At 37.1% G+C, this 18021-nt stretch overlaps 1 protein-coding gene across 9 annotated transcripts in view; it reads left to right on the top strand.

Moving 5' to 3' along the window:
* lrp1aa (low density lipoprotein receptor-related protein 1Aa) overlaps nt 1-18021 on the top strand; it is a 181307-nt gene that overhangs the window by 85036 nt on the left and 78250 nt on the right. For 6 of the 9 annotated variants that reach the window (XM_058790829.1, XM_058790824.1, XM_058790830.1 and 3 more), the window contains exons 24-31: nt 2057-2254; nt 2450-2657; nt 3569-3733; nt 5987-6231; nt 7595-7726; nt 11697-11924; nt 14286-14460; nt 15057-15151. In XM_058790829.1, the coding sequence (XP_058646812.1) occupies nt 2057-2254; nt 2450-2657; nt 3569-3733; nt 5987-6231; nt 7595-7726; nt 11697-11924; nt 14286-14460; nt 15057-15151 (1446 nt within the window). The remainder of the gene's footprint in view (nt 1-2056; nt 2255-2449; nt 2658-3568; nt 3734-5986; nt 6232-7594; nt 7727-11696; nt 11925-14285; nt 14461-15056; nt 15152-18021) is intronic. The other 3 variants (XM_058790831.1, XM_058790826.1, XM_058790825.1) reach the window with 1 other exon arrangement.

Genomic DNA, 18021 nt, shown 5'->3' with positions numbered 1-18021 from the left:
CTGTTGCCCGTGAATTGAATGTTCATTTCTCTACCATAAGCCGTCTCCAAAGGCGTTTCAGAGAATTTGGCAGTACATCCAACCGCCCTCACAACCGCAGACCACGTGTAACCACACCAGCCCAGGACCTCCACACCCAGCATCTTCACCTCCCAAGATAGTCTGAGACCAGCCACCCGGACAGCTGCTGCAACAATCAGTTTGCATAACCAAAGAATTTCTGCACAAACTGTCAGAAACCGTCTCAGGGAAGCTCATCTGCATGCTCGTCGTCCTCATTGGGGTCTCGACCTGACTGCAGTTCGTCGTCGTAACCGACTTGAATGGGCAAATGCTCACATTCGATGGCGTCTGGCACTTTGGACAGGTGTTCTCTTCACGGATGAATCCCGGTTTTCACTGTACAGGGCAGATGGCGGACAGCGTGTATGGCGTCGTGTGGGTGAGCGGTTTGCTGATGTCAACATTGTGCATCGAGTGGCCCATGGTGGCGGTGGGGTTATGGTATGGGCAGGCGTATGTTATGGACAACAAACACAGGTGCATTTTATTGATGGCATTTTGAATGCACAGAGACACCGTGACGAGATCCTGAGGCCTATTGTTGTGCCATTCATCCACGACCATCACCTCATGTTGCAGCATGATAATGCACGGCCCCATGTTGCAAGGATCTGTACACAATTCCTGGAAGCTGAAAACATCCCAGTTCTTGCATGGCCAGCATACTCACCGGACATGTCACCCATTGAGCATGTTTGCGATGCTCTGGATCGGTGTATACGACAGCGTGTTCCAGTTCCTGCCAATATCCAGCAACTTCGCACAGCCATTGAAGAGGAGTGGACCAACAACCACAATCAACAACCTGATCAACTCTATGCGAAGGAGATGTGTTGCACTGCGTGAGGCAAATGGTGGTCACACCAGATTCTGACTGGTTTTGGACCCCCCCCCAACACAGTAAAACTGCACATTTTAGAGTGGCCTTTTATTGTGGCCAGCCTAAGGCACACCTGTGCAATAATCATGCTGTCTAATCAGTATCTTGATATGCCACACCTGTGAGGTGGATGGAGTATCTCGGCAAAGGAGAAGTGCTCACTAACACAGATTTAGACAGATTTGTGAACAATATTTGAGAGAAATAGGCCTAATGTACATAGAAAAAGTCTTAGATCTTTGAGTTCAGCTCATGATTAATGGGGGCAAAAACAAAAGTGTTGGGTTTATAATTTTGTTCAGTGTATATGTGAAATCCAAATGGACGGTTTTGTTTTTTTCTTTGTTTTGTTTTGGCTTTTAGACACGCTTTTTTCCCTTTTTTCCTGCCATAAGCACTGATGCTGGAAAATAAATAAATATATACAAACAAGCATACATACATGAAATGGAAAAACAAAGATTTTGAAATTGTCTTGGATTGAAAATTGTTTGACAGTATATGCCAAAATATATCCACAAACAGATCAAAAGAATCGGTAAAGGCTGGTGAAAAACTGGACTAGATATGAAAACGGTTGTGGTTCACAATGTTTGGCAGAAGATAACAGCTATGTGCACTGGAGCAACACTTTCACCCGCACATAGGAAGTGGTCTTCTATCAGATCATTGCAGCTGGGGTTGATTTTGTTTTCTTTCAAAGAAGTTTTTAGTTGCAGAAATGCAGCTGCAGAAATGCAGAAAATGACAGCGAACTGTTTAGCAGCATAATAGGTGGTTTATTTTTGTAATGAAAGAATGCAAATGCCAGAAGAAGGAGGTGGGGTTGAAGATTTACTGTGACAGGAAGAGGCACATCAGCCCACTCAGCCAATCAAACGATGAATTATGGATTGCTGGACGTATTTCACATTCCCTTCAGAAATAAAAACATTTTAGATAAACAGAGGTAACGTCACAGGCATTTATGGGATTGCCAGTCTCACATCATTTTACAGACATGTTGTGGAACAAATGATGTTGGAAAATATCAGAGCGTTTGCCCAGTTGAGCACCTTACTTTAGCGAGTCATGAGTTATGGCATTCTTTCAGTGAGTTCATTGTTTTTCCAGATCCATTTAAACCCTTCATCATCTTCTCCAACCGTCATGAGATCCGACGGATTGATCTTCACAAAGGAGAGTTCAGTGTGTTAGTGCCAGGCCTGAGGAACACCATCGCACTCGACTTCCACCTCAACGAAAGCTCGCTTTACTGGACTGATGTTGTGGAGGACAAAATTTACCGTGGAAAGCTGTCAGAGAATGGTGGTAAGTTATATTTACAGCATATATATGTATTCTGGTGTTTTAAAATGTATGAATCTCAGGACAAGACAATGAACACATAAATAATCATGAATATGAACCTTTTCAATTTACTAATAGTTAGGTAAAAAAAAAAAAAAATCCCATACATGTTTTCTTCGTGTTTCCCTCTCTTTCCTTCATTTTTATGTCACACAGCAGCACTGACAAGTTTTGACGTGGTGATCCAGTATGGATTAGCTACTCCTGAGGGTCTGGCTGTAGACTGGATCGCTGGCAACATCTACTGGGTGGAGAGTAACCTAGATCAGATCGAAGTGGCCAAACTGGACGGGACGATGCGCACCACTCTACTAGCTGGAGATGTGGAGCATCCGCGGGCCATCGCCCTGGACCCCAGAGAGGGGTAAGATGTCCATCATTATTTATTTCTGAAACTTGTATTAAGCCTCATCAGGATAACGTGTTTTGTAAATTGCATTATTGCAGTATTGTTTATGTACTTGTAGGACAGTTCATAGATTCGGGAAGAAGGAGGCTCAACATAAACATAAACTTTAATTACAAACTCATAATAAACAAAACAAGCGGCAGCTGTTGTCTCCCAGGCCTTGACCTCTCTTTCCTTCCGGAGCTCCTCCATGAAGCTCATTAGCACTCGTACCACCGGCCTCACTCTGTTTTTATAATGTATTTATTACCATTTTGAATTAGATCTCATTTTTAGGTTCTAATTTTAGTAAATTTGTTATGTGTTTGTCATATTTAATATTATATTTTTTATATATTTCCATATTATTCTGTATTTATATATTTCAGTTGGTACATTCAACTTTAGGTAGCCAAGCAACATTTTTCATCTTCATTTTTGTAGGTTTAAGTTTTCATCATTTATATTTAATTTTATTTCATGTTGAAATCAATAAACATTATTTAAAACTTTAAACTTTAAAACTTAAAACTATTTTTTTTTTTATTACTATTTTAGTTAACAGTAGCAACAATGTTGTAAGATGCCTGTGTAGGTGCTCACTGAACTCTGGAGAATTGTTGTACTTTGATTTCACTGTATAGTCACTTTTTAATTTTGAATGTTTCAAGTGCCCTTAAAGGAATAGTTCACCCAAGAATGAAAATGAAAATGGAAATCATTTACTCATCCTTATGTTGTTCCAAATACAAAACAAATTCTAAAGAATGTTGATGTTGATGCTTTTCCAAACAGCAAAAGAATACAAGCGCTATAAAGAATTCTGGGACCAGAACACTTTTGACAGCAGCATTAAAAAAGCCCTCATCTGTCCTTTGATTCTGTAGAATCCTATTCTGGACAGACTGGGACGCCACCATGCCCAGGATAGAGGCTGCATCCATGAGTGGACATGGCAGACGCACCATCCATAAGGAGACGGGCAGTGGAGGATGGCCCAACGGACTGACTGTGGACTATCTGGAGCGCCGCATTCTGTGGATAGATGCCAGGTAACCTTTGAAGACTCATAAACGTACACACTGCAGCAAAATTGGGCTGTTAATTCACCTTTTAGTACTTAATGCTGTTCTGTACACCTGCAATTCTGTAATTTGTGGCAGCAATTTACCGCATTCTACAACTGAACTGACTTCTGAAGAATGCAGGTAGTGGCAACCACATTTGCAGGAATTTTATGTAGGTACATCTTGACTCTGTTGACAGATCTTGTTATAAGAAAACAGAAAATAAGAACAAGCCTATAGTAAACTTAAATCCGAATACAGTATAAACTGTATAAATATAAAAATTATACTTCTGAGCAGCAGTACTTACCACACATTTTACAAGATCGGATGTTTGTCAGTAGTGCTGAGGATCTGCAAACCATTCGCTATCGTCCTCAGCAGTGTTGGGCTAGTTACTCAAAGAATGTAATATATTACTCATTACTAGTTACTCCTTTCAAAAGTAATTATTTTTAGTAAAGTATTTTTACATACATGTACACATACATATATGTGATTATATTTCATTATGTATTTTATCAAATCACATAAGTTTGTAAGAAACTGTTTAATTTTCCAAAAATATTTTTAATTATAGTAAAATAATGTACCACATGCTGATCAGAGGGATGTGGGTGGGATGTAATGCCAGAGTAAAGTAAAGCCACAACTTACACATCAGTGTTCAGATCATCTTTTTTCCTGACAAAATCAATATAATGCAATATTTCTATCTGCCGAATGTAAGCTTTTCCATATTCCAAGCTTGCCTGCTGCACTGGGGACATCACATGCATGTGCGAGTTGTGAAAATTGTGAAAATAAATCTAGGAATTATTTGATTGTTGGATTTTAAATCAGTGGGGTTGAGGCATCACAAGTAACTAAGTAACTGAGCTGTTTTATGGATGGTAACTGTAATATTATTACTGAAATCTTATTAGTAATTAGTTACACTACTAGTTACTGCAAAAAGTAATAATATTACAGTAACTAAGTTACTAGTAACTAGTTACTGCCCAACACTGGTCCTCAGTCATCTCTCCTTACTCTGTTTATGTGGTAAGTGAAATTTTATGAACTGTAATGTAACAGGCAACCGTTAGCAATCATTATGTGTTTCCCGTGCCTTTCTGAATTCACGCTTCGGACACACCCCCTAACTGTGTGCATTGGGAGTCATAATTATTCAACTAAAGACAAGGTAAAATGTAAAAATGTAAAAATGACATGAATATGACAGTGGGCAAATGGATAAAGCACAGCATAATTTGAAATCACAAGTTTAAAGTTTGTTGATAGCACGTCTCCAGTGAAGCTGAACTTTCCTCCTGTCTGCATTCAATTAGCACGGACTGACCGTCACGTGGAGTAAACGCGATCATGCAGGATACAAATGCACACTTCACAAGATCTCACAACTAGATTTGACTAAGTCTGCAAGGTCTGTGGAATTAAATGTTTTAGATATTTGTTTAAATGACATAAATGCGCATTTGCTGAAAACTATTACTAATAATATAAAAGCAATCATTATAATACTGTTTTGTATACCTTTTAATTCATTTGTCCAACAGTTCTACAGCAACAAATAAAGAGGGAGAACGTGAGCGCTGTGTGCGCAGGCGCTGCTGTTCTCAGCGCCATCAAAATACAAGTCCTCTGTCGACAGTGGTTTCATTAACATGACATGATGAGTCTTTGGCCGCTGTAATATTACTTTGGTCAAAAATAGCAAATTCCAAACGCGTGAGATGGGAAACCGATGCTTAGATTACAATGGTGTCAGTCATCGCAATTTCGAAAGTGAGTTCTATTCTGTATACAAACAAAACTGTAATTTAGGGGTGTCACTCCCGTATTTAAATGCGGTTATCGCTTCTGAAACCTTACAGTGTGTACAAGGCCGATGTGGTGTATTGACAAGCTCCTGGTTCAATTTAAGTTGGTCCTAGAACAAACCAAACAGTTCCCTGACCCAATGATGTTCAGTCCCACTCCTGGATGGCCTCTGACCTGCAGAGTTTAGCTCCAGCACACCTTTCTGGAAGTTTCTAGTGATCCTGACGACCTTGAATAGTTGGTTCAGGCTTGCTGGAACTCTGCTGGAAATGGACACTCCAGGAGCAGGATTGGAATTTAAAGTTTTGTAAATTTGGTAGCTAAAATCTACCTAATATCACAGAGTCATTTCATTTTGTGCTTCCGATCAGAAATGAATGACTTGAAATTAATTATGTATGTCTTGTGTCTCAGATCTGATGCAATCTATTCAGCCAAGTATGACGGGTCGGGACTGATCGAGGTGCTCAGAGGACATGAGTATCTCTCGCATCCGTTCGCTGTGACGATGTATGGCGGAGAGGTTTACTGGACAGACTGGCGCACAAACACACTGGCCAAGGCCAACAAATGGACAGGAAACAATGTCACTGTTGTTCAGAGAACAAACACACAACCTTTTGATCTGCAGGTGTACCACCCATCTAGACAACCACAAGGTAATCTTCAAGCTTCATTTCAAGTTACTTTGATACACACCACTGTTTTCCTTTGCCGTGTGAAATAGCCATTAGTAATATCACTATCAAAGTTATAACCATCTAATACTGTCAATGTACAGTACCACCACAAGATCTTTTCGTAAAGAGTAACTTATTCAAAATGCTTCATTCTAGTGGATTCCAAAAGCATGATTTTCCCCAAACCAGTTAAATGTAAACCTCGCCTCATAACCGATTCTGAAGATTACATTGGTCATGTCAATCACAGTGCTGAATGTCTACACAAAACTGAAACAAAAACTAACTCCTATGCTTAACCTTAGTATAGCATTGGAGGCACCTCTTGATAGATAGATAGTTGTTTGTTGTCATCAGATCCATCTGTGATTTTAGTCTAAACTATTGTTGACAGCATGATTGAGCCATGAATTCGGCTGTGGGGTTGGGTTTGAGCTTAACTGGTTTGTGAAGTTAGCGCTTGGGGTGTTAGCATGTTCCTAAGCTAACAGCAGTCGTCTTAACTGCAAAAGATACATTGAACACACATATTGTGAAAATGTGTGTGTTTTTATTGAATTATTTTTGAATTTCTTTTTGAGAATTGAGCTCATCGCAATGCATTCTGGGATCCTTATTCATGAAGTAAACATGTAACACTGAAGAAGTTTCTAGTGATTCATTTAGTCCGTTTTCATTTTAAACACCCCAAAATTGATTCCAGATACCACGGTGTTCAATATGGAGTGTCACTTTGAGCTACAGCCTTGTTGTCTGGACATTACAGATCTTTTCATTTCATTTCAAGTTTTATTGTTGAGTACATTTATAATTGTCTGATTAATTGTTGAGTAAATTTAAACTTTGTGAAAGATCACAGGTCAAACTGAGGGAGGAGCCAGTCTGCTTGATGGACACATGTGTTGATGGTGTTTGGCGCTTAATAAAGCAGCATGTGAATAAACTTGTCATGATAGTTTAGCTCAGCGACTTCATCTTATAAAGGCAGACATCTGTTTATTCATGTCTGACAGGAGCAAACACATGGGATGAATTGGTTTGGACATGCTTTCAGACGTTCCACTATCTGCTTTGGACCCATAACCTTTGGATTTCTTATTCTTACTTACTTTTTCATCATACTTCCTACCCTTTTAAACAGCATAGATATAATCATGAATCATTCAAATAAGTGTAAATGCCGATAACCTCAAAATAGCCAAACGTCGGCCAATTAATCTGCATTAGTCTATCATTGGTTCCTGTCTCAGCTGGTTTGGTTTTTTGGTGGCGGCAATACATTTGAAGGTGGTAATGACACAATAAAGCTCAATACTTCACCGCCTCTCATCTCTCTCTCCAGCGCCGAACCCGTGTGCTGCTAACGGTGGTTTGGGCCCATGTTCTCACCTGTGCTTGATCAACTACAATCAGACGTTCTCCTGTGCCTGCCCACACCTCATGAGACTGAGTGAGGACAACCACACCTGCTACGGTATGAACTAGAGCTCATCTTCAGATTTATTTGCAAATTGACAGAATCTGTGTTGTATGCAGTTTTACATCTTACTTTTTTTATGGGCTTCCTGATAGAGTCCTGCATGAATTAAAACTAGCAGTGATAATGTTAATTAAAACTAAAACTATTAAAAATGTTTTTTGTTAAAAATAAAATGAAATAAAATAAAATATAAATATAGATGCAAGTACCAATTAAGTGTCCAAGCACAACAGAGGTAAAATGAAGAGCTAAGGAACTGTCTTTAATTACTCAGTAAAGGCCAGGGTTCTCCAACCCTGCTACTGGCGTTCTGAATCTATCGAGACCATAGGGTTTTCTTCTGTTCAGAAGTTATAAGCAGAAATGTCAATTTTTCACATCTTTTGACCAGTGGGTGGTGCAGTGCCAAAACTACTCATGTGCCCTCAGGTCATGCTTGTTATAACAAATATCAAATTTGGTCAGAATCTGCTAGAGCGTTGTGGGGATATAGCCTCATGTACATTTTTGCACAAACTTCATCAAGTTTGTTAACACACTTGGTTTGGAATATCAAAAAGATTTTGATTTTGATTTTTTTTGTTGTTGTTGTTGTTGTTTCCAGAATGCTCTGATTTTGGTGAAAATTGGAAAAACTGTCTAGGACACAGAAAATTCAAAATTGCTAAAAATCTTCCCTAGTAAAAAAGTAGTATTTTGAAAATACATTTATTTCATACCAAGTATAGTTCAAATCTATTAACATATTTACTGACATATTGCTCAGGACTTACTGCTATAAAAAAACTTAAATAAACTTACTAATTGTGCACAACGCACATTTCTTAATATTAAGCCTAAAATGTGTTTTAATGTCACTATTGATGAGGATTGTATGACTTTTAAATAACATTGGTCTTTAAATGCGAGATATTTAAAGTGTACCTGAAGCATACTTGCAATAGTTCCACTTCAGCACAATCAAATACACGTCAGTATATCTTTGGTTGGACTTCAGCACTAGTTCCGCACAATTAAAGTGCATTAAGCACAAAATTAGTCGTTCCAATTTAGCAGACTTTAAGTATACTGGTTTAGTATACCAAAAGTACAATTGCAGGGTATTTTTTATTAAGTACATTAATATGTAAATGTATTGGTAGTATACTTAGCATGAAATAAATGTATTTCAAACACATTTCATTATATTTATTTTTCACTAGGGTCAACCTGTAGAAATTTTTGTTTCAGTATTCATTCGACTTGGTATAAGCCAAGGAATCAAAGGGAAAAAAATAATAATTGCTTTTAGACCTTACTCTTCAAAAGTTATTAGCAGAAACATAAGTGCAGATTTGGCCTGTTGGTGGCTCTACAGCTGGGTTCCTCAATAGGCAGCGCGAGAAAAATTATTGGCCCGCGCTAATTTCAAATAATGTGTCATGAAAATTCAAACACAGCATCAGAAAGCGACATTAACCTACATCGATAACACTTTAGAATACTGATCCTTTGTTAATGAATAACTATACAGGAACAAGTGACTAATGCACTATTAACATTATAGTAACTACTATTACCTAACAAGAAACTCTGATTATTAATTTAGTAAGTAATAGCGCTTAGTTGAAACTGCTAGTTCACTGTTAGCTAATCAATAACTACTATTGTTTTTTTATATATATCCTGGAGAACTACTAAGAACTACTGTATACAGATTCATAATTAATGTGAATTATGCATAATGTTCTAAAATGAAAATCATGGTAACCCACTGGTAATGACTCAAGAATTATCGAATCCTTCTAAATGAACTACTAATTACTTGAATCTGTATTCTAAAGTGAAAAGCATCATAACTTCCTAATATTGACTGATGTCATTGTAAGCTTTTGAGATATATGTAAGGTTTTGGATAGTAATGACTCAAGTGTTACTACATCCTTCTTAAGAAATTACTAATTATTTGGATCAGTATTCTAAAGTGAAGATCACGGTAACCCACTAGTAATGATTTAAGTGTTAACAAATCTAGCTAAATTAATTACTAACCAGGACCTTACAAAAACCTCAAAAGTTTACAATGACTTCAGTAATTACTAGGGAGTTATCACAGTCTTCACTTTAGAATACTGATCCAAAAAATTACTAATTCCTTCTGAGGAATTTGGTAATACTTGAGTCATTACTAGTGGGTTACCATGACCTTTACTTTAGAATTAATTATACATTATGCATTATTCATATTAATTATGAACCTATATACAGTAGTTATTGGGGAGGTATGAAAAAAATAATAGTTACTGATTAGCTAATAGTTAACTACCACATTCGACTAAGCACTATTACTTACTAATTCATTAATTAGAGTCTGTTGTTAGTTACTAGTATTTACTAGAGTGCTAATATTGCATTACTCATGTGTTCTTGTGTAGTTATTCATTAATGATGGAACTGTATTCTAAAGTGTTACCCATTACAGTTCAAAAGTATGAGTGCAACAAGTGGTTCTATGGGCTGCCATAGACTTCCAGAATGGAAGAAGAAGAAGAAAACTAACAGATACAATAGGTGCTTGTCCCCTAAAAAGTAAATTAAAAACTGAAACATAAACATAAATTAAAACTAAAAAAACTAAAACTAAAATAAGTTTAAAGTACTAAAAAGTACGGGGGAAAAAACAAAGTACAGTTAAACAAATCTAAATGAAAACTGAAATGATAGAAATAAAAGCAAAATATAAAAACCCCCCAAAAAAACTATTATAGTAGTATATAATTAACACTAATATAATGCTGAATAATGATAATCAAACTGTGATATAGTCCACACGAACACAACCACGAAGGGCAAAACAAGAACCTCCAGGCAACCCTGACCAAAACAAGAACACCAAAAAACATCAAGGACTCACAAACCATGACTGAAACACAAGAGCTTACAGCAAATCCTCAGAGAAATCAGGGATAATTAACTACAGGTGTGGCTAATGATGACAACCATAGAAACTAACAAGGTAATCCAAAAAACAGAAACCAAACACAGGAAGGAAGAACAGACATAATGGAAACTGACAATTACGGTGGCCGAGAGAGCTCACGCGCTGCAACTTCAGAAAACACATGCAAATAGAAAAAGCACCAGCAAATCAAGAAAACATCTTCATCAGTTTGACAACTCAAGCGCTGCAAATGCTCACAACACAACCAAATGAAGAATTTTATTTGCAGTGCGTTTCTTTATTTGGTTGTGTTTTGAGCATTTGCAGCTCTTGAGTTGTCAAATTGATGAATTTGTTTTCTTAATTTGCAGGTGTTTTTTCTATTTGCAGCGCATTGAGCTCTCTTGGCCACCGTAGACAATACATTTCAACATAAAAGTCCTTACAAAACAACAGACACAACACCGAGATCCTTACTATATGCATTGGATCAAATTTCTCATAGGTGTTTGCTTCAAAAAGCCTGCATTTTCAAACATAAATAATAAAAAATAATATAAAAAACTCTGTTTGAACTCTTTGAAGAAAGGCCATTTATCTCGGCTGCCCCATATTAAAACTCCAACCACACCCTAAGAAAATCTATAAAAATAGGGTATGTATGGGTGTATATCTTATTAACATGGTATAATGTACTTTGAATATGCAATTTGCATTTTGTTGTATTTAGGGTTGGAGGAAATTTCTATTAACAGAAAATGTAATGTAATTTTCACCCAGGACATTATTTGTTTTTCTTACAGTGCAGAGTGCTTTAAAGATTCTAGACACACAAATGTATCAGCCTTTCTTATAATTAATAGATTCATTTTCCCCAGAAGTTATGTTTCAGTTTGCCATTCCCAGTCAATGGATCTTCATAGCCTGCTGACATTTCAATTCTTTACCACGGGGGAATCTTTTTTTTCACAGTGATATTATGTCTGGTTTGATTTGTCTCCTTTTTGGCCCCAGTCATGATGGGTGTCTCTGTGTCTCTTCCAGAGTCGCGTCAGTTCCTGCTGTACGCCCGTCAGATTGAGATAAGAGGAGTGGACATCTATAATCCATACTACAACTATATCATCTCCTTCACCGTCCCTGACATCGACAACGTCACGGTTGTGGATTACGACGCTCTGGAGAAGCGCATCTATTGGTCGGATGTTCGGACTCAGACCATCAAGAGAGCCTTCATCAACGGCACAGGAATAGAGACGGTGGTGTCTGCAGGTACTGCATTCATTCACAGACTTCGGTTTGATTTGAATAAAAGCAATTGCACTTGTACAACACAAAATAACAGTGCTTTTATTTGTTGTGTTTTATTGGGTTGGTTTAATATGGGAATTACTTTGTTCCTTTGCTACCTGGGATGAATATATTAGAAATGTACATCACTGGACACTTAATCGCACAGTTGATGTTGACTGCTACACAAGCTGTTTTAGGTTTCAGTGTTCTCACCGTTACTAGCACATAATTACATTTTGTGTAATCAGGAGTTTAATACTACCATTCAAAAGTTTGGGGTCAGTGTGTGTGTGTGTTTTTTTCAAGAAATTAATACTTTCATTAAGCAAGGTAAATTAAATTAGTCAAAAGTCACAGTGAAAGCATTTATAACGCAACAAAATATTTATATTTCAAATAAATGCGGTTCTTTAGAACTTGCTCTTCGTTAAAAATTCCTAAAAAATAAAATGTGTGATGGTTTCCACAAAAATATTCAGCAGCACAACTGTTTTCAACATTGATAATAATCAGAAATGTTTCTTGAGCAGCAAATCAGCATATTAGAATGATTTCTGAAGGATCATGTGACACTGATGCTGAAAATTCAGCTTTGATCACAGGAATAAATTACAATTTACAATATATTCTCATTGAAAGTTTTTAATTTTTTTTATTGTAATAATATTTCACAATATTACAGTTTTTATTGTATTTTTTGTCAAATAAATACATTTGCTTTGATGAGCAGAAGAGACTTTCGAATACTAAAAACTAAAAAATATCTAAAAAATATTAAATCTTAAGAAATCTTACTTTTGACAAGTTCGGGTTTAAGGTTTAAATTTCAAAGCAGATACTGGATATGATTGATTGTTATCCCAGTCCAAATGTAATTGTGACTAGTTATTCTGTGGGATTAAAAGCATAATTGGCTTCATATAGACTATACCCAGTTTGTTCTATTGAGAGGAAAATCTTATGCATCTGTGTAATCTGTATGATTTTCTTTCTTCTGTGGATCACAAAAAGTATATGTTCTTAGTGTTTTTTGCCAAAACAATAAGCCAAAAAACAAAGGGAACAAAGAACAGAATGACGGGCAAACAGACAACCATTACATTCAACAACTCACAAAGAACTAAAAAAACACTGGGGCTATAAATAAATAAATAAATATATACACACACACATATGCATACATACAGGAGGCTAACAAGCTTTACAAGATAAGATACAAACTGACTACAAACACCACGGGAGACAGGAAGTGACATAAAAGTCCAAGACAAGGCATAGAGAACATGTAACAAAAACAAGAAAGAGCTGATTTGTGAGGAGAGCAATCACGTTTATTTCCTAAAACCAAAATAAAACTGAACACCTCAAAATTGCAACAACAACAAAAAAAAAATCAATAAAGAAAAAATAAATTAAAAAATGCAATTAAAAAGTCAAAGTCTTCTTGCACTGGATGTGCTGGTTTCAGCCTCATTGCCGCCTGCAGTCATGTCCTTATATTTAAAACACCTGTGATTCACAACTGCTTGCTAAGTAACTATTCATGTAAAGTAGCCTTGTTGACAAGTTTGAGTGAGTAAGGGCAGAACACACAAGATATAGTACTTTCAGCGCCCTGTAGTTGGCGATATCACATCTTCTGTAGCAGAAATAAACTGCTGCAGAAAAGCTAGGTACCATGCAAAATGTAATGTGTGACTGCAGCACTCATTTCAAGTGTAGTGGAGTAAAGAGTACAGATACTCACTCAAAAATGTAGTGAAGTAGAGAGTAAAAGTTGTTAATATCTTTGATACTCAGTACAACTACAAAGTATCTGAAAATATACTCAAGTACAGTGTTGTGTTGGACCCCACTGAATTTCATTCACTACGATTTCTAAGATTTTTGGAAAGAAAAAAAAAAAACGTTGACATGAGTGCAAATAAATGATGACAGAATTTCAGTTTTTGGTGAACTATCCCATTGAGTTCAATCCCATAATTTAAGCAAGGCTTTAGAATAGCAGGATGTTGTTGTTTAAATCTAATGTTATTGTGTGTATGAGAATCTCGGTCATTGTTTACAGTGCAGAACTGCTGTCGTGTTTACAGTCAAGTGTGTTTTTAGAGGGTGCTGTTTAAGTAAAATTAGCACAGCCCTCAAAACCAAATTACAGACATGTTGGGTTTTATGATGAAATAATGACTCACACTTTACCATCCGTCTTTCTCTTCATCCAGATGTTTATCCCTGTGGAAATGCACTGAATGTTTAGTTGTTTTGTCTGTAATCTGATTATATTGATTCAAAGAATTAATATCTGGAAATGGTTATTTTGTGTGTCTTGCGTGTGATCAGATATTCCCAACGCACATGGTCTGGCGGTGGACTGGGTGTCACGTAATCTCTTCTGGACCAGCTATGACGGCAATAAGAAACAGATCAACGTCGCCAGACTGGATGGCTCCTTCAAGAACGCTGTTATTCAGGGCCTGGACAAACCCCACTGCCTCGTGCTGCATCCCATACTGGGGTGAGTCCACTCGTGCCACAAACACTAGTGACATTTACCCCAGAACGCTAACACAACAACACATCTGACTTTCTAAATTCAGAAAAAAAAGATGCAAAACAGGATGCAACCATATGCACTGTGGTTTTCTCATGTTTTACTGGAAGACAAAATGACATAGAGTACAGGCTTTAGGAAAGTTTCCATTAGATTGTTTTTGCATGAAAAAGAGAGAGAAAAAAATGTCTAATATGCCACAAAAAGACAAAGAAACAAAATGAAAAGAGGCTTTTCACATGAGTTTTTAAATGTGGCCCATACCAGAAACTGATCTGTACAGGAGACACTCATAAACAGACACCTGATGTGAACCATTCGTTCACTTAAATAATTCATTTAAAATGATTTGTTCAGTGATTCGTTTGCAGTAGAAACACCACTGCAGCATGTTCTCTTTGAAACACTCAGCACATGCTGCTTAAATAAATAAATCACGATTTAATAATCGCACAAGGCCATATTGTGATTTCAATTTTATTCTGGTTAATTAAGTTGAAAGTTTGGTGACGGGATATAACCTGCCTAACATTCTTTTTTCTTAACTGTTTCATGTCCAGGAAACTGTACTGGACTGATGGAAATAACATCAGCATGGCCAACACTGACGGCACGAACCGCACCGTGATCTTCATCAATCAGAAAGGACCAGTGGGTGAGTGACAGCTGAGACTGTTCTGTGGGTCATTTCCCTCTGGTGTTCATTCAGGCTCAAAAAGCTTATGACAGGATTGTACTGTGTTGTATAACTAATCCGATGGGTACATTACTTATGGGGATAATATTAGAATCCTCCTCCTAATTATCATTTCCTTTGTGTACCTTTGAGCTAACAACAACCATTTACCAGCATGAGAGGATCAGGTGATTCAGTGTATTACATTCTTCTACTTTTTTGTTAGTTTTTATTTTTGGCCTTTAATACATAAAATGGCGAGCTGACAGGAAGCAATGGGTGGAGAGACTGAACAGGATCAGGAAAGGATCTCAAGCTGGGAATTCAGGTTGCTCAAACCATCCATAAGACTTGGTTCCAACATGTACATGCGTAATTTATTTTATTTTATCTTTTTTTATTTTGTAACAATTTATTAAATTTTTTTAATTAAACTTTTGGTTTTCTATGACATTCCTGTTCAAGTCAACAAAACTTGTTTTGGAATTTCCTAGATGGCAGTCTTTTCTTACAGGGTCATGTAACCTTTTAATATCATGTGATATGTTATGATATGTTAATGCCAATTTTAAACTTAGCATTTAATTAAAAAACATAATTAATGTGAAAAATGTATAATAAATCATTAAATAATTTTAAAATTATGTATAATACATAAAATATTAAAAACAATGAATTTCAAATGATACATTGTAAAATTATTGCAGTTTTTATTATTTTTTTAATATTCTTAAAATTAAAACATTTAATGTATGTAAATATAAAATTATAACTTTACATTCTTAAATTAAATAAATAAATACATTTTATAAATTATGTTGGTGCATTGCCTGATTGGGCAAGCAGACTGAATCACTACTGACTGAGCCCTGTATTTAATTAGTCAAGGAAGATAAAACACTTGTTAACCTGAGGTAATTAAAAAAAAAAAAAAAAAAAATCCTAGTACTAGTTGTCACCTTGTCACCACTTCACTACATTTCCCAGCACCCTTCCTGATTCCCTCCTGCACACACACCTGCCTTCAATCACCCCAGCCAAGTCTGCACCACACACTCGACCAAATCTCTTGTTCTCCTAGTTCCTTTGTCACGGCCACGGAGGTCGATCTCCTATAACTCCTGTATTCCCTGTGTTCCTAGCTCCCTTGTTACGGCCATGGGGGCTTTATCTATAAATGCAGGTGGCCTGCTGCCTCCAGCACCACCTTGGTCTCCATGGTCTGCCCTCCCTCCCTGGTTGGATTCTGGGTCATGCCTTCCGGGAGGCGGAGTACTGTCACCTCTGCACTACATTTCCCAGCACCTTTTCTGGCTCCCACCTGCAAGCACTTGATAATGACTGTCACCTGCATTCAATCACCTCATCATCAATCACCGCCCTATATATGTCTGCACCACACACTTGATTATTGTCTGGTCTATGACTAGAGCCCTATTCGGACCGGACTAGTTTTCCAGAGGGTCGTTAGAGAAATTTGTGTTTCACAGAGAAACTTTGTGATTTTAATCACTTCCGAATCTGCCACATCTGTGTTTTCTCACAGAACCTTTGTAATAATTCCAGAGCAAATTACCTACTGTTTTTCAGCAAACTCAGTGATCCTCTGAGAAAAGGAATCCCATCCGAATGCGAATGGCTGTGATTGCTGAAAATATTTTTTTTTTCACAATGTATTTCCTTGTGTGTTTTAGCCAACGTGAACTACCGTAGACGCTCTTACCACGCACATTTTTGATATGTTTGCCTCCTGGCAAAGAAATAAAAAATAAATAAATAAATAAACAAAATAAAGAGCCAGATCACATAAACTGTTAAGACTGGCTTCCCGGAAACCGGGGACGGACTTAACCAGTAAGTGAGGTAAGCGGTTGCTTGGGGTCCCGGGGGAATCAGGGGGCCCCATCTGATATTGGCGAAACTTGTTTGGCAAATGCTTCAGTGTGTATATGGAGAGCGTCAAATGTTCACTCACTGCTCAAAACACTTAGTTTTTGTCAGGTGCTACGTTCTGCAAGCTCGCGAATCCTCTCACTATAACAATGTGTAGATATGATGTAAATAAGTGATTCATTGTTCGACATTATTAACGGAATGTCGTGAGATCGCAATGAATTGAAGTGAATGACAGCTTTTAGATATACACAGATATTCCTCTGTAAAGAAAGTATTGTGCTTCAAGTCATAATTTTATTTGTGTTGATGTTTTAAAAATGACTCTCTTGTGTGCTTTTCCTAGGCGTGCCAGCGCAAACTGCCGCACACTCGTATAAATGCACGAAGATTTTTTGCTTAATAATAGATTACATTTTCAATTTGTTTCTTGGCAAACCGTATGCCTTAAGAACACTTGGAATACGGAACCAGTGCATGGGATAATTTTTTAGGACATTTGAATCCTTTTTGTAAGAAGTTTACAATTCATTAAATGGACAAGTGCAAGCATTTTTGAAAAAAATAAGGTAGCCTAATATGGCTTTAGGACAGTATCAGGTTGACTAATTATTTACTTAAGTTGTGAAGTAAACTAGTTATAGCTATAACCAATGAGAGAGAGAGCAAGCAAAATAAGGGTTGGGCATAAAAGAGCATATAATTATTGTGTTGGGGCCCCATACCTGAAATTTGCTTATGTTTTACTACAAATAAAAAATAAATAGTTAAACTAAAGTAACCGCAAATTAACGTCTCGGTTACGTAGGTAACACTCGTTCCCTGAAGGAGGGAATGGAGACGTTACGTCAGAGTGACTGACGCAAATGGGATCTCACCCGGGAGCCCAATCACCTTCGAGTGTTAACAAAACAAGCCAATGACAATTGGCGTGCATGCTTTGCATCTCTCACCCT

This window comes from Onychostoma macrolepis, chromosome 11, assembly GCF_012432095.1.
Source record: "Onychostoma macrolepis isolate SWU-2019 chromosome 11, ASM1243209v1, whole genome shotgun sequence".
Classification (NCBI taxonomy): Eukaryota; Metazoa; Chordata; class Actinopteri; order Cypriniformes; family Cyprinidae; genus Onychostoma; species Onychostoma macrolepis.
Note: the sequence above shows the minus strand (reverse complement) of the source record. Positions and strands in the feature narration are given on the sequence as shown.